Source organism: Pyrgilauda ruficollis, unplaced genomic scaffold, assembly GCF_017590135.1.
Source record: "Pyrgilauda ruficollis isolate IOZ18807 unplaced genomic scaffold, ASM1759013v1 scaffold67, whole genome shotgun sequence".
NCBI lineage: Eukaryota > Metazoa > Chordata > Aves > Passeriformes > Passeridae > Pyrgilauda > Pyrgilauda ruficollis.
The window spans coordinates 2,344,232-2,366,889 of NW_024528488.1; the positions used below are offsets into that span (position 1 = coordinate 2,344,232).

The 22,658-nt window shown below is 48.1% G+C and overlaps 2 protein-coding genes across 9 annotated transcripts in view; one reads left to right on the plus strand and one right to left on the minus strand.

Annotated features, from left to right (window-relative positions):
• Positions 1-1,060: 1,060 nt before the first annotated feature.
• On the plus strand, positions 1,061-12,453 carry FGF16 (fibroblast growth factor 16). The gene is made up of 3 exons (XM_041484636.1): positions 1,061-1,485; positions 7,697-7,800; positions 11,436-12,453. The coding sequence occupies exons 1-3, from the start codon at positions 1,209-1,211 to the stop codon at positions 11,679-11,681; spliced, it is 627 nt and encodes a 208-aa protein (XP_041340570.1). The 5' UTR covers positions 1,061-1,208; the 3' UTR covers positions 11,682-12,453.
• A 4,791-nt stretch (positions 12,454-17,244) lies between these two features.
• ATRX (ATRX chromatin remodeler) overlaps positions 17,245-22,658 on the minus strand; it is a 67,587-nt gene continuing 62,173 nt past the window's right edge. For all 8 annotated transcript variants that reach the window (XM_041484633.1, XM_041484630.1, XM_041484632.1 and 5 more), the window contains 4 exons: positions 22,101-22,223; positions 21,451-21,546; positions 20,844-20,972; positions 17,245-20,101 (listed from right to left, as the gene is read on the minus strand). In XM_041484633.1, the coding sequence (XP_041340567.1) occupies positions 19,823-20,101; positions 20,844-20,972; positions 21,451-21,546; positions 22,101-22,223 (627 nt within the window). In that variant the 3' untranslated portion in view covers positions 17,245-19,822. The remainder of the gene's footprint in view (positions 20,102-20,843; positions 20,973-21,450; positions 21,547-22,100; positions 22,224-22,658) is intronic.

Sequence of the window (22,658 nt, forward strand, 5' to 3'; positions counted from 1 at the left end):
TGTCCCCTGGCGGGGCACGGCAGAGGGCGCGGGCGACACCCCGCTCCAGGGACACGACAATCCAGGCCGAACCCGGGCCCACCTGGGCCCCCTCAGCATCCGCGATGGGCCCAGCGCCCCGGGGCGGCGCGGCGCGAGCAGCAGCGCCGCCTGCCGGGCAGGGCGGGGGCGCTCCCTGCCCTCGGTCCCTCCCGGCCCGTCTGTGCCCTCTTCCCGCCGGTTCCCCCGCTCCGCTCCGCTCCGCCCCGCCCGGCTCCGTCTGTCTGCGGCGCGGCCGCAGCTGCCGGCACAGATACGGTGTCGGCGGGCCGGGAGAGCGCGGAAACACCTGTTTCCAACATGGGGAAGGTGGGGAGGGAGAGCGAAAGGCACTGCCCGGCCCCGCCGCGGGCTCCCTCCCCTCCCGGCGGCTGTAACCCGGCCGTACAGCCCGTGGGATCGCCTTTCAGAAAGACCGCATTCCGTTTTTAACACGTTCGGCTGAAAAACGCGTCGCGACCCTCTCCTTATGCGTTGTTTTTTAGCACCGTGTCCGTTCCGGGAGGTGGTGGGTGGGGGGCACGCTCGGGGCTGAGGCGGTGGCGGCACCGACGGCCCTGGGGCTTCCGACAGCCCCGGGGCCGCCGACCCTCCGGGGGCTCTGACCGACCCGGCCCGTGCGGGGTCTGGGGTCGGGGCTGCAGGGCCGGGAGCGGGGCCGGGGCTGCCGGCGGTGCGGGAGCGGGTGCGTGCGGGACTCCATGATTTCATCGTCGGCTGGCGGGGACCTGCCAAGAGCTGTTACGCCTCACTGCGATGTGTAGCTTTTTCCTGCCATTTTTTTTTTTTTCATAATAAAAGAGGGAGGGAAGCGGGCTTTTTTTTTTTTTTTTTTTTTTCCTCCCTTTTTTTTTCTTGCCTTTTTTTTTTTTTTTAAAGAAAAAAAAAAAAAGCCAAATGCATCAGAGAAGGGGGGGAGGGAAGCAATAGCCAAAGGGGATGCCAGTGAGGTGTGGCTTGCATTTAAATATCCAATATGTCAATGTAAGGGGAGTGTGTACGTATATAAAGTGCAGTTCGCATCCGACGGCGGGACACTGGATCCAGCGATGGGAGGCGCGGGCGGCGCGGGGCCGGGCCGGGGCCGGCAGCGCGGGGCCGGGCGGCCGCAGCCCGCGCTCTGAGCGGCCGCTCTGCCCGCGCCCCCGGGGCCGCTCCGCTCCGCGCCCATGGCCGAGGTGGGTGGCTTCCTGGGCGCGCTGGACCCCGACCTGCACGGCTTTCCCCCCGCGCTGGGCGCCGGGCTGCCCCTCGCCGACTCTCCCGGCTTCCTCAACGAGCGCCTGGGGCAGATCGAGGGGCGGCTGCAGCGGGGCTCCCCCACCGACTTCGCTCACCTCAAGGGCATCCTGCGGCGGCGGCAGCTCTACTGCCGCACTGGCTTCCACCTGGAGATCTTCCCCAACGGCACGGTGCAGGGCACCCGGCAGGACCACAGCCGCTTCGGTAAGGGGCCGGGGGGTGCCCGAGCAGGTGCCCCGCGCGCACAACTAATTACCCCGCTAATATAAATCATCCCGGGACGGATATAATTGGCCTCCTAAACAAATGCGCTCACTCCCTAGCAATGCGGGAGTTTTTATTTCCAATTTCCTACTCTCCCGGCGCTCAGCCTTTCTGCAGGTGCACTAAAACGTGCCTTTGCAAGAAAAACTTTAAAAAAAAAAATAAAGAAAAAAAAAAAGAGGACGGTGACCAGCTTTAGCTCTGTCTCTGAAGTTAGTGGTGAGGGAGGCAAAACAGAGTAGTTCCTCGTTGGAATTCCTTGGAAATTCCTAGATTGGAAAAAGAAATTCCTCGCTTTTCTTAGGGTTTTGTTTTTTTGGGTTTTTTTTTTTTTGTTTTGTTTTTTTTAACTCCTCCTTCTTTCTGGCGTCTGCAGATATTTGTGAGCTGCTTTCTTTTACATGCATGACTTTGATTAGAAGAGCGTCTCCCCAAAGCAGGCAGGGATCTGTTGGCTGGAGGGGTGTCGGGAGCTGGGTTTGGGAAGGTTGCTGGATAGGAAAGGGGGAAGCTGAAGAGGAAAAAACACTTAGGGGACCTCGGAAAGAAAGAAGATGGAACAATAGGCAGAGCACCGTGGATTTACCTTGCTGCTCGGGATACAGCTGGAAGAATGCAGTGCCTGTATCAGTGGCATACAAGAGCAGTGATCTCTAATGAGACTATATGTAATCTTCAAAAAATGCATCCCAAGCCACAGGCGAAAGAGTACAGTCAGTTTGAGCACAGTAAGAGAAATTCCCGCTACTCCAGCATCTAGCGCAGGTGTCTGTATAAGCTATCAACAAGTCCCATGCCAGTGATCTCAGCTATGTTGTCAACAGGTTGCAAGACATGCTCGCAAGACTTTTTATAGTTTTCAAGTGATTTAACTCCTCGGTGAAAGGAATTATTTTTTTGTCTTTACTTGTTTGCAACCAGTCAGTTCTGATGCTCCGGGAATGCTGCCGCTGCTATTGTTGGAGGTGTAAGGCAGGTTTTTGGAACAATTGGGGAAGCTTATCTTTCCATAAACACCAGGTGTGTGCATGGCATGTCCCTGCCTAAATCAACAAGAAAGTCATAACCCGCGGGTCAGAGTCAGGTACTAATGTGCTCATGGGGCAAGCTTTCTTTAATTACCTCCTGAAAACACCCATCTTTTAACCTTTCATGCTGTAATACGCGATGGGTTTCCACGTTCAAAGAGTTGAAAGCAAACCCATTGCATCTGGTTGGTTTTAGTTCAAACTGCCACGTAGTGTTTCCAGTCTATCAGTTCTTTTTCCTTACCTTTGTAGACCTAAACAGCCAGTTTCAAATAGCTACATTTGTTTCCAGTCCATTTTTATAAAGATTGAGTAAAACAAGTATATTTTCCAACTTGGAAAAAACATGTTAGACATGCTAAAACTTCTCATGGATTTTGCACACTGAAGTTTAAATCACACAGTGATTTCAATAAATCGAAACGTTGGCATTCCCTAAGTGTTTTAGCAGTCCGCATCCAGCTCCGTAAACTAGACCAGACTTCAGATATTATAGTTTTCTGCTTCAGGGTTTTCCCAGAGGTGGTGTAAAATAAATAGTTATTTGTTGTAATTGCAAGACAAAGCCCCAAAAGATTAGACTGGAATCCTTGCGTTCAGATCAAGTTGGACTAAGCCTTGCCTCAGCAGAGACTCAAAGCAATAATATATTGGCACACAGTATTCACCATCTGCGTTCAGTAGCCATGAATATTTAAATTCCAATGTTACTGGTATGGTTCATATTAGGATGTCATGTATCGATGCATTCCTAAATTTTGCATGCAACAGTCAGAAAGAAGTAACTTATAACAGGAATAGGCAGCCTGAGTGATTCTGGGGACTCCAAAGCTGTGGTGAGGGATGCGGAGGTAGACGAGGGGTTCAGGGAAGCACTTTAAAGCTGCCTTAAATCTTGAAGCACCTGGAGAAATACTTAGAAATCCAGGATCAAGTCCACGTGGCTGGAAGGTGTTTGCTGGTACCATGAGCAGATAATTAAGGTGCTCCATGGATGGCTGTGATGCCACAGCCCAGGCACGTGTCCAGCTGCAGGTGGGATGTTGGGAAGACCCGGACTTGGCATCCCTGTCTCTTCATTTGGAAGGGATTCAGGTATAGACAAGGCAGTATCTGCACCCTCCCATGTGCAGTCATCCCAAAAGCTACCAGATGTGCAAGACATCCACATCTTCCAGAGAGGAAAATAGCCAAAGCCCTGCTGATGCAGAACAGAGTCCCAAGGTCCCAAGAGTGAGGGTTAAAAGAAGAGATCCTTTTATACCACAGCATTTGGGGGTGTGACTGTAGGACACAGGGGAGGTACTGGCATCATCCACCCACACTGCCTGAGCAATCACTGGAACTACTGCCTCTTAACTGTCAAGGATTGGAGCTTTCCTAAATCACACCTGTCTTCTGGAATGTGATATTTTATACTTCTAAAAACACAGATTCTTGCAAGAACAATGGAGTGCAGCTTATTTTTCCTAGAGGAGCTTTAATGCAAAATGTGGAAAAGCCCTCTAGGTTTCTTGGAAGAAAGCTCATTGCCACACTACAGAAGTGCCCAAACTCGCTCTCTCAACTGGCAGCTCTGGCAAGGTCACCCCCAAAGGATAAAGTGTTTTCCAAAATGTATCTCTCTCACTGCATCTACTCAGAGCCTTCCTCTACAAAGAAATAAAGGACAACCAAAATCTGGAGGGGGTCTGGACTGACATTAGCACCCCTTTGAGGATCCTTCTCAGAATGAAACTGAGAGAAATTTGCCAGGTAAATCCCTGCCAGGAGGAACTGCTCCTTTTCTGCCTCCCATCTCTTTTACAGCAGCATTAAAGAAGTGAACCCAACGGTGCTACTCACTGCTGTGGAGGAGAGAAAGGGGACTTGAGGTTGTCCTGCAGATAAATAAAGGCAGAAAACAAAGCTCTTCTGGGGTACAAACCTGCTCATGGATATGTTACACAGATTCCTAGAGAAGCTTCTGAGACCTCCAGAGAAAGTTTGGCTGTAATTTTGACATTCAGACCATAGTGCACCTGTTGCTGAACAGTTGTTGAGGTTTTTAGCCAAAGCTTTAGGTTTGTAGCCATTAATACAATGTCTGATGTTTCTGTACCCCAGCTCCTGAATACAGTCATGTAAGAAGAGACAGGTGCAGGGAGCTGAATTGTTCTTTGAGGGATGGTTTAGAGTAAGGCGAGAGTGTGTGGGTCTGGCCATGGCAAAGCTCAGGAGATTATTCAGTGCTTTAGTGGTAAATGAATCCAGTCAGAGTCTTAATCAAATCTCTCCAAGTCTTATCTAGAAAGACTCAAGGAACAAAGAGAATGAATAATCAAAGTGAGGAAAAAAAGAGGCAAGTCCTGGGGAAAAAAAAAAAAAAGAAAGCAGAAGAAAAAAACAAAAGCATATTCTACCACAAAAACACACCGCTACAATTGGAAAGAGAATTCTTGAGCTGGCCCCAGTGGCCACTCCCTGTGCTGCTGGAGATCAGATGTACGAAGCTGCAATTTTGTCTACAATTGGAGTGAGTTAAGGACAGGATGGATATCCGCCCACATATTTTCAGCCTTCACTCTGTCTCCTGACTTTTGTGGGTTCAAGTTACGTTCTTAACGCTCTTTCAACGTAGTCATCTTCCATGCATGTCTCCAAGTGGCACTCAGAGATCAGAAAAGAGGAATACTGCAAGGGAGGTTGTCAGAAGAGATTGTCATGGGCACGTCTTGGAAGAAATTTCATTTGCAAAACCCATATCATCCAGGTGAGGGATGTCTCATTCCTGCTCAGAGAGGGAAGATGCTGATGCTGCTCCTGGCTTGGTCCTTCCCAGGTCTTTGGAGACCTGCATTGATGTGCCTCATACAGAGCATGCGTGTGGGCATACTCAGGAGAAGATCTGGGTTCCCCTGCCTTAGACATCCCTCAGTTTCTCAGTGGAACCAGCAACATTTTCCTGCTTCTCACAAGTGGCAGGAGACAAAAAAAGTGCTGATGCTGAGGACTGTGTCTATACCTACATACAGGAAGGTCCATCTACCATTCTCCAGTTACTTGATATGTTTCACTTGAATATTCCTTTGTCTCCAGCCTAGGAAACACTCCCCTGTTCCTGGGTGTATCTGTGTACTCCTGCTTTACTTTTTACACTCCCTGTAGTTGTCCATCTTTTCTCACTCCCTCCTTTTCAAAGAGTGGCTATGCTAATTTCTGGTCTGCAGATGGGAAAAAGCTCTCAGCAGTTCAGTAACTCCCTCATGTCAGAACTGGTGGGTAGTGAAGGGAGGAAACCACCCGTCGTCTGCACCTCTCTCCTCCCTGTTTGGGATTCTTTTCAGCTAAGAAACCACAACAGCTACTGAGGGGTCTGTGCCTGTCTGGCTTGGAAAGGCTGCCTTCCTTGCCTATGCTGCCTGTTCCTGATGTTTATGCAGGCAGGATGTGTCCCCAGGCCAGGATGTATAGCTGGGTATATTTCAGCCTGTAAAATGTCTGCTCTGGTCCATAAAGTATGTTTTGTGGTGTTTGCTTCCCTGTTTGTTCCAGGCCTTGCCACTCCAAGTCCATATTTCATGTCCCCTAGCACCCGCTGGTTTCAGGGAGGGCTGGATTAGATGCACAAGCCCAGAGCAGGCAGGGGAAAAGGAGGACAGAAGGTCTGAGGGTAGGTAGGAATTCCTGCAGCCGGCTTAGCTGCCAGCACCTGACAATGAGTCTGCACTGCACAAAGTGGGTCAGGGGTGTCCATCGCCGTGTGGGCTGTCCTGTTTTTAGGCAATGATGCAGTGTCATCTGAGAGTTGTCACATCCATGCCCCAGGCTGTGGGGTGACCCAGAGCTGTGGCTGCCACTGAAGTCAGCTGGCTCAGGTGGCCGCTTGTCACGCGGTGGCTTAAAACCAAGGCGATACTTCTAAGAGGAGCTCTGGGAGGTAACCTGATCGGAGCATCAATTGCCCAGGGCTGGATGTTTTGGGAGCTATATTAGGAGAGCTGGAGCCATGCTAAAGGTTAGAGCAACTTTCCCCTCCAGTCAATGGAGACATGCAGTCATCAGATGAGATGAAGAAAATCCTCTTCCTTCTGCCTCCCAGCTAATTAATCCTGCACTGGACACTGCAAAACTGCCTGTGACCTCTACATAGGTAGTGTGTGAAATCCATAATAACAAAGTCCCATCACTGCCTTCAGGAAGTCTTCCTGGGAAGATTGAAGGTCCCCACCACTTTTGGTGTTGGGTAGGGGCTGTTTGTTTTTAAGTGCTTCACCAAAGGTTCTCCTCTTACAAGTCTTTCCCCCATTGAGACAGCTGCAGCTGTGGGGGTGCAGCAGCCAGACCCTGCTGTTTCTTTCCAGAGGAAATGAGATTCATAGCAGGCTGCAGCCCATGGGTAAAACAGTTGCTGTTGCAGGGCTGGGGATGGCTGGGATAGATGCTGCTGAACTGGGAAGAGGCAGGAGGCTGGGACAGGCAGCAGGACATAGGGGGCAGGAGGGGGTTCTGGCAGTAGCAGTGGCAGGGGGTGATGGAGGAAGGGCTGGCAGTGCCATGGTTCTGACAGCTGCAAAGGAAGATGCATTTTTAACCTATGTGCTTTGAAGCTAGATTTTATCCCTATGGCTTGTATATACATTTTGGGTTGACAAGTATGCCACTGGAGTGCCAGGATGAAGATAGTCCTCACAGACATCTCTTCTATTGCTTTTCACTTCTTTTTACTGAACCCATGACTTTAAAATCTGTAGAACAACTGTCTTATTCTAGAAGACAAAATTACACTCATTGGTGCAGAATAAAACCTAGCAATGTAACAGCCTTCTGACATTGCTGGTGGCCAGGCCCAAATTTCTACATCTGTCTTCTTGGTGATAATTATGAAAAAAATCCAAACCCAAATCAACAAAACTTTGTAAAGCTTTTCTCATTAGCAAAGACAATCCCACTTGGGCAACTCAAATTCACAATGCTGGGGAGAAGCCCAGACTGGAAATCAGAAGATTGCACACAGATGGGACTATAGAGTTAAGAACTATATTGTTACTGGGAATGGCTGATTTGTTTTTGTTGCTGGAGGCCTGGTGTTGTTTTTTCCCTCTGTATGATTTGTAGAGTTTTGGGTTTTTTTTCTTTTTTAGGGATTTTGGAGTTTATTAGCCTGGCAGTGGGGCTGGTGAGCATCCGTGGGGTGGACTCCGGACTCTACCTCGGCATGAATGAGAGAGGCGAGCTCTATGGGTCGGTAAGTTCAGGCTGGGCTCATTCCACTCTGTCCCACAGGCAGCACTGCAGCCTGTGACCTCAGCTGTGTCACAAGCTGCTCTGTCACAGGCCCTCCACGTCCTTGGGGTGCCAGTGATCTCCATCCTACCCTTGATGCCACTGCTGTTTTAACATAAATGATATATAAGGAAATTGGATTTGAGGGAGGATTCACTCCTGCTGTGAGAGCCCACAGTGGTGTCCAGCCCCCAGACATCACACTGAGGTTTTGCCTTTCAGAAATGGTGTGGCAATGGCCAGGTAAAGGCAGGGGGACATTTAGCAAAAAGCCAGGAACTGTTTGTGTTTACCCAGCCTGAGTAACACATCAGTTTTATTCACCTCTTATGGTCAGGTCTGCACCTATCTGCAGGTCTTGTCTTTGTATTATGGCACTTTAACCAACAGAAGCTGAAATTGTAGCCTGAGTGTTACTGTAAAATTCTCTGTAACTCCTTTTAGGAGTTTAGAGCTGCTGTTCATGATTTCCTAGAAGTGCCCTTTTCAGGCTAAAATTTTCCATGTTTTGACTAAAAACCCCAAGTGTAAACTCGTTAAGTGTTATGACTTACAGTTAAAATGCCAGGTTTTAACAGCTGGGCAGAGGTGCTTCCTACAGGTTAATTTAACTCAATTCCTAATTATTTAGCTCAATTAAGGGTGGATCACAGTAAAAATAAAATGAACTCAAATAAACCGGTTTTAAACCAAAGCAGAGGGCAGCACTTCCTCTCACCATCAGATAAGCTTCAGTGTACAAGTTAAAGCTCATTACTCTGCATACACAGAAGCTGTAAGAAAACCTTTGTTTGGCAAACAGTAAACCAAAATCCCAGCTCATTTTTCCCTGTTCCATTTCCACCTGAGACTGCCGCAGACCTTTCCAGCATTTAAGACACAGCTGCTGATGTTTATATGAGATAGTTGTCCAGAGAAGCTGTGGCTGCCCCATCCCTGCAAGTGTCCGGTGCCAGGCTGGATAGGGCTTGGAGCAATGTGGGATAGTGGAAGGTGTCTCTGCCCAGGACAGGGATGAGCTTTAAGGTCCCTTCCAACCCAAACCACTCTGTGATTCTCTGATCATCAAATTAATGCATAACTGTTCTTTTCCCACCTCATTTCTGCAACAGCTTCTGCCCAGCACAGCAGTTAAATGCAGAGACAGTGGTAAAATTATAAATGTGCAAAATAGAAAAAAGAAAAATCACCAGGATTCCATAAACCACAAAATCTCCTGAAGCACACTTCAGAAAGCAGGGCTAGAGCAGCACCTCTCCTGTCAAACTCTAAGGCTGCTCAGCAGCTCCTGGAGTTTCAGCTTTCACTCATGCCTGCTGGAGAACATGAGCCCATGTATCCCCCCCTCTTTGTCTTCAAACCCTGCAGCTCTGATTGTGAATCGAGTTTCATGATGGGTTAATTAAATTCTAGATCCTGTGTTCATGTTACAACACGGAAACAAAAATAGGGTAACATTTTACAGCACTGAATCTGGAAACAGAAGTGACCTGAAGACAGTCGTGGGAGCTGTCCCTGCCCATGGCAGGGGTCTGTAATGAGGTGATCTTTAAGGTAGTTTCCAACCCAAACCATTCTGGGATCTTGTGCACCGGGCAGGATGCTGCAGGGACACACTCAAAAGGCTGCTCCAAACTGCTGGCGTCACGAGCCAGGTCCCCAAATAACCCTGGAGTTTTAAAATCTGAGACACGTGGGTTGTACAATGATGGCTTTTGGAACTCAAAAGCCACTACAGTATTCTTAATTAAAGGTCCATAAAACAGCGCCTGACAACAGCATTAGCATTACAATGGTATTTTGGGAGATCACAGTACAGCAGTATTTTTAAATTTTCAGCAAGTTTATTATTTCCCTCTGTGCCAATTTTGCCTGATGCCTGTGTTGATGCTGCCAGAGCCTGCCATCCCCACAGCGACACGTGGAGTCCCCTCAGGACACAGAGCTTTTCCGCCTGTCCCTGTTGACCTCATGCCAGCATTTCTGTAAAGCTCCCCAAGGATTTCAGAAATGCCACTAATACTTAGGGCAGCAAAAGTCACGGGCAGCACCTTGCCTGCTGCCTGTGTGGTGTCAGGTTCAGTGGGGACATCCTGGGGCTTGGAAAGGAATAAATCACACATTGCAGAATCACCCCAGACTCGCCAAACATTTTCCACAAGCACTGTACTCCAAACTGCCCAGTACAGCACGGGGGAATGGGGGCAGAGCAACAGCCAGAGTTCAGCCAGTCATCAGGTTCCAACATATTCCAAGTAGATGGCATCTGAGAGGAGGGAAAAAGCCCAGCCTGTATTTATTGACAGAGCTGGGAAGAGAAGCCCGCAGTTCCCTGGGTCTCAGATAGCCAAGGCTGTGGCCTAGGACTTTTGGAAGGCTCACAACTCACCTCAGGCTTTATTTAATTAGCAGCAAAACATTGAAAACAGGTTCTGAGTCCAGGTGAGCTCCTGGATTGTGTTACAAAACACATCTACTGCAGGCAGTAATATTTACTGAGCACTCAGTGTGCTGCAGAGGGGACACATTCCCTGCCCAGATAGTTTACAGTGGAGGGACAGTGGCTGTAATATTAGAGCACTCTACATTTGCAGGCTGCCCTTCAGCTGAAAGGGTTCTCAGTCACCCTGGCAATACCCTTGTGGATTGGGAAGGCTGGACCCTCTGTGACAGTACAGCAGGGCTGGCAAAGCCACCTGTGTCCTTGTGGGGCAGAGGGACAGCCTTTCTCCCCACTGCAGCCAGGCACATCCCTGTAGCTGACACATGGAGATGGGAGGGAGAGGGAAGGAACACTGGACATGAACGAAAAGTCCATCATCAAACAGCCAAGAGCCCCCAGCTGTAAGGGCTGGATGGGAAGGCTGGCTGTGGCTGTGGTGACACCAGTGCCATCTGTCCCCCCATGCCAGCGTGGAATGCATCAGCCACATACCCTCATCACATCACCTATCGCCACCCTAAATGTCCCCTGGGGTCTGGCATCCCACGTCCCTCTGGGTCTTGTTACAGCCTCCCATCAAAGCTCACTGCCACACCAGGAGGTGAAATCCTGAGCAGTGCTTTCATTCCCATCTCAGTGCATCCAGCTGTGTGCCCTGAACTTCCAAAGCAGTGTTTGCTCCTGTTTTCCTGTTTAGAACCCTTCAGATGTGCTGCCTGCTGCTTCTGTCACCCAAGAGAGGGGATTTGGGGTGTATGGTACCTTGGAGGGGGCTGCTACAGGGGGGTGTGTCCCTGCCTGGTGGCGTGACCACCCCAGCAAGCTCAAACTCACACCTGGACAGGTTTGGATCTTTGTAGTGTGCCTGTCTGATTTATTCATGGAGCACTTTTGCAAAATCCATGCCCACCTTCTCCTGCTTTTGTCTCCTTCCTCCTCCAACTCCAGAGGTCCTTTAGTCTTGACTTGTGCCCCTTTCCAGCTCTCATCCAGGGAAGTCATCCCCGGCAGCACAGTCCTCATTCTCAGGGGAGCCAGGAGAAGGCAGCTGGGAAAATGCTAGAAAAATAAAGTAAGGAATGGTGCCAGTGTTTTCTCTTGTACCTTTTTAACACGAGTGTCTCTTTGTTCCCCTGCTGCGCTGCCCACGGCAGAAGAAGCTCACCCGGGAGTGCGTTTTCCGCGAGCAGTTCGAGGAGAACTGGTACAACACGTACGCCTCGACCCTGTACAAGCACCCCGACTCGGAGCGCCAGTACTACGTGGCCCTCAACAAGGATGGCTCCCCCCGCGAGGGGTACAGGACTAAGAGACACCAGAAATTCACTCACTTCTTACCCCGGCCTGTGGACCCTGCCAAAATCCCTGCCATGTACAGAGACCTCTTCCACTACAGGTGATGGTTCCTGCAGTGTCAGTGTACATACTTGGCCTCCCAAGCTTTTTCCCAGAGCACTCTATTAATAGTCATTCCATCATTCCTGTAAGAGTAGATGACCTAGGGAAGCACTTACATTGAATTCAGACACTGCTGTTCCTCCTTGTTTCCAGTGTATATCGAACCTGGGTTATTTATGGGGCGGGGGTAGGGGAAGGGAGGGAACCCTACATTTAATCTTCCATTTTCGTTCACTTTTGTTACCCGGTTGCTACAAGAGAGGCTGAATATTCAATGTTATGGTTGCTTAAAGGAATGAGCAGGTGGGCAAACCTGATCACTGGGGAAAAGAAAGCCCCAGAACAACCTAAAAATGAAGAGAAGAAAAGAAAACAAAGACCACAGAACTGCTGCAGATGTTGCTGCTGAGCTGGGATAGTTCCCTGCTAAGGAAAAGCCTTTGAGTAGTGCCCTGCTTAAGCAGCCTGGGAGTTTGCTACATGGATGATGCTCCATGGACTGGTCCTGATTTGTGGGGTTCTTCCTGCTGTTGGGGTGGGAATGGGGCAAGGAACCATTATTCAGATGTAAGCATGGATACTGTGCATAAGGACAAAACTATTTATAAAATGTATATGATATTTATTTTATATATTTATTTATTTCAAAATAATTTTATTTTTAATGAGAGATGCTATGACCGGATTTTCATCAGGAAGAATAAGGTCCTACTGAAACAGGAAAAAAAATGAGTTTTAAGAGCTTATCGGCAATAAAATTGTCTTTATATTATAGATTTCTTGCTAGCCCATTTTTTTTGGCACTGTTCAACAACTAACCCGATATTTCCCCAGCAACATGAACAATAAATCCACCTCTGAAAGGGCTTTGTGCAGTAAAGAACAATTACCTAAGCCCCAAACTCCTGCAGGAAGATGACATCACATCACAGGTCTGGGAAGCACCAGCTCGGTGTCCTTGGGGTGTGAGGCACTCCTGTGGATTTACCATCCTGCTCAAAACTAAGAGGACAAACATCTGGAGCATCTGCTGTGGTTTGGATGGGCCCATCAGTCCTGCAATAAAACCAGCACATCTTGCATGAGGTTTACCTGCAGCACCATGAAAAATCCGTGGAGAAGCAGAAAGCAACAAGAGCAATTCTAAACCCCCTTACTTTTAGGCAATTACCATGGATGAGGGTCATCCCCTGCCTCAAGCAGTGCTTGGATGTTCATGGCTGTGTGGCATTTTCCTCTGCAGAAGCTGCCTGGTCCCACAGTCCTGTCACCTTTCCTCTGCCTCCAGCTGGACTCAGCCAGCCTGGTGACATTTGGCAGCCCTGAGCCAGCCCCATATTCCCAGCTGGTGCCCAGCAGTACCAGGCAGCACAGCCCTCCTCCAGTCAGACCAGGCCCAGGACACTCACGGGTGAGGCTTTGCCAGCAAAGGCCCTCAAGTGACACTTGTGCCACGTCTGCCTTTGCTGCCTTCTTGGGATGTCAGAGACCTGCAGGGAAAGCTTCCACAATGATGCCAGCTCGTGTTTTGTCCCCTGTGATCAGCAGAGAGGGCTTTCAGCACACGGTGGGAGCAGGAGTGTGTGGTTGCAGAGGCACAGGCACTTTGCAGCACGAGGAGAGACTGACAGCAAACAGGTTTCTCTGGAGTGTGCAAAAACCTGAACAACTACAGCTGTGGTGGCTCTGGGTTTTCCTTATCACAACTGCTTTGTCCACAGTGTTGTTGCTTAACCTCCTCCTTGCAAAATAGTCATGGTAACACCTCAGCTCCTTCATCTTCAGCCTGTGAATTCCCAGGATTTTCACTGACCTAGAGATGATCCACACTCTTCATGAGCTACATCACTAATGGAGCAGCAACCCTAGAGGCCAGCTCTGCTCCCAAGTGTCTCTTCCCCTCTCTGCCACCTCCCATGTCCCTGCCACGTCCCTTCGCTGTCCCAGCGGGTCCGGCAGCCACCAGACGACAGGCTGGGTTTGGCAATGAGGAGATTACAGGAGCTTTACCTTCAATGGTCCAGACATGAAGGAATTTAATCCCGTGTTTGAAACAAAAAGAGTTTATTTAGCTTCTTCCTCTGAGTCACTGCCGAAACATCTCATCCCCCGCTGCTGTGTCGGGAGCTCGATCGCTCACGAGAAGCGTCCTCAGGTGCACTTTTGACCTTCCCCTGCGTGAAGGGAAATCCCTCAGCCCTGGAGCCTCACTCTGCCTCCTGGGATGATCCTGCTCCCTCCAGCCAGGGCTTTCCGTTGCGCTTGAAGATAAATCTGGTGGTTAAGATCCCGCTCCTTTTCAGAATGAAGGTCAAAACCTGATCTCAGCAACTCCAAAGGGAGATGATTTGGCCCATGCAGGCAACGCTGGACTTGTTCTTCTGATATTCAACTCAGAGAGCTGCTGCAGCAGAGCCTCCTGCCACAAAGGGACACACAGGTACCAAGGATGCTGTAAAACACCTTTTCAGGATCTGCGTTCAAAAAGCTCATCCTTGCAAATAGCAAAATCCACAAAGAATGTACTGGAAACCCCTTGGTAAAGGCTGGTGTCCTGTCCTCTGTGGGGCATTCATTAAATGGGGAATTCAGCACTGCTAAATCCCACCCAAATGGTTCTTTCACAGGGATTTACATGATTTGGTTCTGGTTCAGCAAAGCAGCTGAAGATGTGAGTGACCTGAGAACTGAACAGCAGCAGAGGGAACCACCACAGACATGGGGCGCATTTTGAGTGGCACAGGAGTGGGCTGTGATGCCCAGTGGGTTTGTGTGGTCACACTCATCTCTCCACCCCATCCCATCCCCCTGGTCGAGCTGCTACTCCAGCTGAAGATGCCAACTGCTCCTTCGGCCTGGAGGTGTTACAGGGCTGGCAAATGGACCTTGCTAGGAAACTTTGAGAGGAAAACATGTTTGGGTTGCTTCAAGCTAACAGAATCTTCCAAGTCAGCAAAAGGAAACAGTGTGTGTTTGGGGTCTCAGCTCATGTAGATTCCATGGGATTCAAAGTCACAACAACAAACTGGAAAACTCTCAAAGGGGAGGCAAAGGCTGGTGCAGGGGGTGGCTGTGATCCCCAGAAACCCCATTGTGCCCCTGATCCCAGAGCTGTTCTACACACAAGGCTGTGGGTCTGGAAACACCACAGCAAACAGAACAAAAGGCATCTCTTCAACCCTTCTCCTTCCACCCGAGAGGGGTGGGCCTGTTTGGTGAAATATTATCCTGGGACAGCTGTGCAGAGCAGCAGGGAGGAGGCTCCAGCAAAGAGGTGGGAAAATGCTGGAATCTCACTATGGAGGGCGCCAAAACAGAGGAGCTGCCTGGGAGAGGCCAACGTGCAGCCAAGCACAGTAGTAAGTGCCTTTCTCCCTGGCTTTGGCTCATGATCCAGGGCACAGGGATGGATTGGATGGATTGTCTGGAGACTGACATACAAGTGCCAACATCTGTGTGCCCTCAGGGACATCCCCATGTAGACCCTGTTGCCTGTGGGTGGAATGCAGGGCTTGGAGCTCCTTTCTTCTGGGTGGAATGAGGGCTTGGGGCTTCTTTCTCCAAGGGGGAAAAGGAGAGGAGGCCCCAAAGACTGACCTCCTGTGGAGAGAGTGATGGAGAGCCCAAAACTGCAGAGGGAATCCAGAAACTCAGAAGAAATCCAGAAACAGGCAATGAAGGTGTCCTGGTGTTGTCCCACCTGGCTGGACATCCAGAGAGATGTGCTGCTGCTGCCAGACTTTAGCTGAGATGTTTCTGGAAGGGCACCCAAGGATGGAGCATTCCTGAAGGAGAAGGGCTGAAGTTCATGTTGATGTGGAGACAAAGACATCTGCACCCTTGGACAGTGCTGGTTATTCCTTTTTCCAAAACTGCCCCAGAGCTGCTGAATTCTCATTGTGGAGAACGCCAAGGCTGTCACCTCACACCTGCACTGGGGTTGAGCAGGAGCCCTGGGAAGCAAATTCCAGGGATTCTCAGGCTCTTCCATCACTGTACCAGGAGGTACCTGGCACTGAGATGCCACCGAGCAGGGCAGGTCACCACACCAGACATGGCCAGGGCTTGTGTCCTCCACTGCTGCTGCTCGTGGGCATGGTGAGAACCCAGGGAAATGAGCAACACTGAATTCCTAAAGCAGCTGGATCAGGCTTTGAGGGGTGCCTCAGGTACCAGTTCCTGTCTCACTCATTCTCAAGCAGGTTTTGTGCACACAAGGCCAGGGTGGAGTTTGGGATCCAACCTTGGAAGTGGCTGAGCACAGACCCAAGGGGTGACCCCGCCTTCCCTGAGCCCCTGCCCTTCTCCAGGGCAGTGTCCCCACTTGGGCCATAGCCCCTACCAACACTCTCCTGCAGTGACCCCCAAGCCATCTCTTCCCTGGGGAAAGCAGGAACAGGAGCTGTGGCTGCATGAAAGGGTGACACACAGGATGAACTCATCTTACACATCCCAGCCACACACAGCTGGGCAGGAGCTTGTCCAGACCCTTCACAGCAGCACAGCTTTGCCAGAGCCACATTTGGAATTCTGCTGGTGCTGTGTCCCAGGCCACATCCCCAGGGTGGGTTCTACAGCACAGAGGGTGCACAGGGGGTTATTTGACACCTGAGCAGGTCTGGGAAGTTCAGACACCATGTGATTACTGGTGCTGATGCTGCAACACCAGCTTTTTTCCAGACTCCTCCAGCTGGGAACATTTAGGACACTTGGCTTTCCATAAACATTGAAAATCTATCCAACTTCAAAACTATTTTTTGCTTGAACTGATGAATTTAGTTTTATTTACTGTGTGCAGAGTGGTTCTGCTTTTAAGATAAAGGCAAAAGCTGCTCAGGCTAGGCACAGCTGACACAGCAGCAGGGCTGGTCAGTGTTGGGACACCTCAGCACAACATTCTGGACATGGGACTCGTCCCAGGACACTTCCTAGCCCAACACAGACAGCCACATCCAGCCTGAGCTGCCCACTGCCTTCCATCAGTGTTCAGCCAAGTTAAGAGTCACAGGGATATTTAAAAACATGCTGCCCACAGGGCCCCTTGGAGCACAACTCCAATGTTTTCACCTCGGACACCATTCCCACCTCCCTCAGCTTTACCAAGAGGGGCTGTGCCCCTGAGCAGCCCCAGCAGTGCCAGGGAACGAGCAGAGGGCACCTTTAAACACAATTACACTTTCTTTTGCATAGGAAAGGGGGTGTTGTGCCCAACAGGGGGGATTTAATGACTAAGGAAGGGAGAAGTACAACTACCAGGTTAAAATACAGCAGCACCTTACTCTGATTTGACTAAGCAGAACTTCATCTCACTTTTAACCATCTCACTGCTGGACAACTCATTTCATTTTTAACAGACAGATTGGCAGAAGCTGCTATTAATAAAGTAATTTGAAAATCTGGACCACGGCTATTTTCCCTAAATGAAATCAATGTGTATATCCACTAAAGTCATTGTAGAAAACAGTAAGAGCTTCAACTCACAGCACAGTTCTCCAAAGACACATTCCCAGGCTGAATCCCTGTGGAGTTAACGCTGGACTGTGAATGTAGCACAAGGCACATTGATGTATTTTGGTCACTTTATTAAATGAGATATTAAATAGTTTAAGTTTCAACTACTAAAACAGCACTTTGAATGGTGAAAACACATAGTATATCGTCATACTTGAATGCTTCTTCTTTTTTAAAAACACATTTCCAGTCCTTATATATATTACAAAACAGCCTTATAGGAAGAGGGGACACCTTTTCTATAGTACTTAAGATATTTAATACAGAACTGAAAAGCCATCTAATAGAAACAAAGGCAAGTCTTCACAGCTGTATGATTTCAGCAGCCAAAGCTGGTTGATGGACTGAAACATTACTATACAACTGGGACAAAACATATACAATATCACAATACTAAGCAAAAACGCTTTACATCCAAAGGAATAAACAGGTTACAAAATGTGGATAATTTAGCAGGCAAAACTGTATTACAAGCAACATTTTTATTTGTCATCTTAAGCCATTTTTATCTAGTTAAAACATCTAAAACAAATATAAAAATGAGCTTTTTATTATCTTACTGATGTATGTTCTGTCTTTAAGTACTGGTTAAAGCCTGATGTTATACTCAAAGCACATTGTTATGCAGCTAAAATGTCGAGTGAGAAACGTAAGCAAAGTGGTCCAGGTTTTACTTCAATGCTTATCTTGTACTCCTTCTTGTGCATTAGTCTTGTTATCCATAGGTTTGTCCAGGATGAAATAAAATGTGCCTTTCAATGTTGCCTAAAACTTCCACATTTAAGTCTTTGAGTTACTGTAAAACTCCACTTAACATTCCCAGGTTTGGTAGAAGGTACTTCTCTTATTCACAACACGTAGGAATATCGGTGACAGTTACCCAGAGTACATTTGCCTTCAAATGTTTGTCTCAACATCTCACTTTTGTCTCTTCTAGTGCCAACACGTCTCTCTTTGCTCCCTCCCCCAGGTCAGAGTTAACTGTAGAGCTGGCAGAGCACTAGAACACACTGAGGGTCTTTTGTGGTATCTTGTCATCAGAGTCCAAGACAGAAACTTGTCAGCTGGGCTTGCAGCAGCCCAACCAACCTCTGTCCACGTCACAAACCAAGCGTGAGTCACACACCGAAACATCGTGGAACATCTGCACGCTCAGATGCAAAACTTGTCCATTCAGGGCAAGAACTCAAACTCTTGCAAGAAACTTCCCAGAAACCAAAATGATTTTAGTTCACGCCAGCATCAGAGGAGTCCAGCACAATCTGGAGCCACCGCCTCCATCTGTCTCCAGAGCCCTGTGCTGTCCACACACCACCACCTCCATGTTCCTGCCACTTACTTCTGCCCCCAAATGATCAACGGGGCTTTGTGGGGAGATGAGAATCAACCAAAGTCTATGCAAAGGAAAGCCCTATTTGTATTTAATAAGAACCTGACAAGCACAACAAGTGTGGGCAAAGAGAGTGATAATGGTATAGAATGAACCTGAAATTTATCTCTGGCCTACATTCAAAAAATCCCAAACCAGAACAGAAACAAAACCAAAATCAAGCTCTTTGTGTCCCAACCCATGATCTCACACAACTGACGGGATGGGGAGGAGTGCATAACCCCATCTCTACCAATAAAGTTGTTTCACGCTTCTGGCAGCTCCAGAGGTTGCTACAGCACTTTGTATCGATTTCCAATGGGCAATGGTTGTGCCATGCTAAAGGGCGTTCCCTGACAGGCCACCTGACCCTGGCCACTATCACCATTTTACCCCAAAAGACAGGAATTGAATTGTGTTGGCCCGTCCCCCATTGCCGGCAATGGGAGGAGACAGTAGCACCAGCAGGAAGGAGTTACCAGAAATGTGCTTTGTGCTGGACTCCACAGTGAGGGATCAGCGTGTGAAGGAAAACATCTCCCACTCCCAGACCATCAGCTGTTACTCCATCACATGGAACTGAAAATAAGAAATGGCAGCAGACTGGGGAAGGCCCAGTCACGTTTAAGGCTGGATGCACAGTTCCCTGTGTCTCAGAAGGTTCAGAGCAGTAGTAGTTACAAATATTGCACTCAGTTCTGTTTCAGAGAGCATTTTCAGCTCCTGTTCCATTCAGCACAGATGACCCGTGAAGGAAACTAGACTATTTCTGTTACAACGTTCCCACTAATAGAAAGAAATGGGTAAGCAGAAAAGTATTCCATAATTTGAGGAATCAACTCTAATCAAGAACTCAGCTGTTTTCAATTCACACATGTCAGACTGAACTTACAGACCTGCAGTCCTTCCTAAGCTTCCCAAAGCTTTGCAGCCACGAAAAGCAAGCGTAGGAGTTTAGACAGGAAACCTGTGGAGATGCTACTGTAACGGGAGGACTTGTTTTCACTGAAAACAACTTGTTATCTCCTGTACTCAACATATGTAAGAAGATTCTAGGCAACATCACTGACAACAGGGAAAACATCGTGACCTATTTAAACAAAGCTGAAACACTAATATGGAACATGGTATTTAAGGGGAGCAACCAAACTATTCTTTTCAATTTTTTTTTTTTTACAGTTGAGTTCTGTTAGGCCATTGATTCCTAAAAAAATAAAAGTTCTTTCTCTGATTTTAACAATCCTTTAGGCTTTTAGTGCAAAATCACATTGATTTCCCTTGGGAAGGCCCTGGATTTTTGCCTCTCATTGGGGGTGGTGCTCGTTGTAGGGGTGGTGGCTGCATCCCACCAGACACTGACTGATACATTCCTCTCACATCTATGGCTGGGTAGCTGGAAGGATTCATGATTAAATTTGGAGGCTTTGGCATCATGAGGTGGCCCATGGCTGCTTGCTGGTAGGACATCTGCTGCTGCTGCTGCTGGTTGTACTGGTGCTGGAGCCGCCTGTTCATCAGGATCCTCTGGACACAACCGATTAACTGCGGAGGGAAAGCAGAGCTGGCTGAGTGCACCACCCGTCCCCCTGCTCCCAGGATCAGGTTCAGAGCTGAAATCAATTTGTTAGGGACAGCACGGCTGGGGGAAAAAGCCCCATTGTTATCACCATCCCTAATGTGATGGCATTCAGCAGCCCATTACTGGAGAAAGCATTTAGTAACAGCATTTAGGGCTCAGTTCTCCTGAAGACTTGGCTATTGTGTTGCAGGCAGCATTTAGGTGAGTTGCCATGGCAACAAGTACTCTACTGTGAAATCATTCCCAGGTATAAGTTACATCATCATTTGTCAGGTACCATTCATCTTCCCTTTGAAAGTCCCGCCTGTGGACTGCCAGTGTTTGTTTGCCCGAAGAGAAAAACTCTTCCCTCTGACATCATCTGGGCAACTTTCAGATTCTGCAAAGTAATTCTAAGCTAAAACAACATTACCAACACTTTCTAAGATGTGTTTCCTAAGTGGCTGGCTGAGCTCTGGGAATCAGGTTTCTCTTTACACCTCATGACCTCGCAGCAAAGCCCTTCGGCTCAAAAACCTGGCGAGAGGCTTTTTCATGAACTTCTCCTGGGTCTCCCTCACTGAGGCCAAGCAGTGAACTCCAGCACACTGCTGACCACTCTGTCAGGGATATTTATGTGCCTATACACCTGCAGCTAAGGAATGAACACACACAAGATCCTCACTCAAACACTGGCAGTAGATACATAAATGTAAGGTATTTTACCATCTGCTGTTTCCCGAGGACGTCGTTGTAAATGGCTTCTCGGCGCTTCACATCCAGCTCCTGGCTCGCCTGTCTGTTCAGGGCCAGGGCCTGCACCTGGCTCTCCGTCAGGGTTAAGTTTTCTTTCCACTGGAAAGCAAAAAACCCAAAACCTTCTTGGCACTGGTCATTTGAACAAAAACCTGATGGTAATTGTTCTCATGTTTGCAATCGCACCAAGAGTTAAACCAGCCCAAATTCCAGTGAGTGCACAACTGCTTCACCAGAACCAGAATTAGAGTTATTAGTTCTTCTAACTGGCAATTAGCAGTCCACAAAATACAATAACTACTTGTCTGTAATTGCTGTTCTGATTTCTAGAAAAACCAGCATTTTCAGAGCATGGCAAATACTTATGGATCTAAACTGCCACTCCTGTAAGGCTCTGTGCCAGCTGCACCCCACCAAGGGTTACTGCTGGGATAAAGGTCACTCCCAAGTGGAAATGATGCTCATTAATAATGCAATTCATTAGCTGAATGACCATTTGCAGTAGGAATATCTTTGTTTGATAATGTTTAATGTTCTCCACTCCCGATCTCAGCCCAGGGTTATCCATGGCACTCACTATGGCTGAAATGATGTCTTCAAGGGGCTGGATTCTTGCTGCAGCCACACTGTTGGTTGCTTCCACTACCTTCTCTCTTCCTTGGTTAATGAGGTCCTGAGAAAACACCAGAACATCAGGTATAAAGCACAGAAACATAAACATTTCTTCCCCAGCCTTCTTAATCTCTCTCTTGTACATACCTAGACTTCAATTACCTCTCTGCTCTCAATTTGCACAAGTCCATGAGTCTAAGCTGCCACCCATCTGAACTTCAGCACAGAGCAGCTGAACAACATGTATAAACCTTGCAATTTGTAGACAGCATTTGTAAAAACCTATTTTTGTACCCACAGGTTTTCAGACCAGCATAAGAACGGTAAAAACCCAGGTAAATTTTCTACCATACAGACTGGAAGATGTTGCAGTTTCAAAAGTGGTAACTAAAGTCTGCAAAGAATGCAGGTGATGCTCCAGAATCCTGACAACTGCCCAGGTACAGGTTTATATACATGCAAGTTAAATTTCAGTAAAGCTACATGCAAAAAAAAAAAAAAAAAAACAAACCCAAACCTCCAAACTATTAAAAATATTAAATATTTTGGACTGACATTATCCACAGCTTGTGAGAGAAAACCCCTGCAGCAACACAGGCATGCTGTGCTCCTTACCTCCAGCTGTTGGTTGCTCATTGCTGACAGAGCACCCAAATTGTAAGGAATATATGTCTGAGAGTTGAAATTTGTGGGCATTGTGTTGGTCCCTGTGGGCATGTTGAAACGCATGGTCATGCCCTGAAAAACACAAAGTGCACTGGTCACTAACTCTGATAACTCTGCAACAACCACACAGCCAAAGCAGCCCCCAGAGACAGGCCCTGAACATTGACCATGGAGGTTTCCAAACCTCAGCTCAGAACCCATTTCAGCCACAGAGGAACCCAAGCTCCAGTCTTGAATAATCTCTGAGTTTAGCTTGTCAGTATCTGATATATAAATGACCATGGCTTATTATTACAGCTTAAGTTGGTTAAAATAATTTTTTTATATTGAAAACCCACCACTTAACGTTGAGTTTGACCAGCCTGAAATGAAATTCTGAAGAAGTAAAATGCACAATTTTTTAGGAATGTACAGCTCATTGCCCATTTGGATTTCTCACAGGGCAACTTCAGATTTTACTCTTTATTTCCCTATTTCTTTTTCCTCCCCAAACCTTTTCATCAGTTC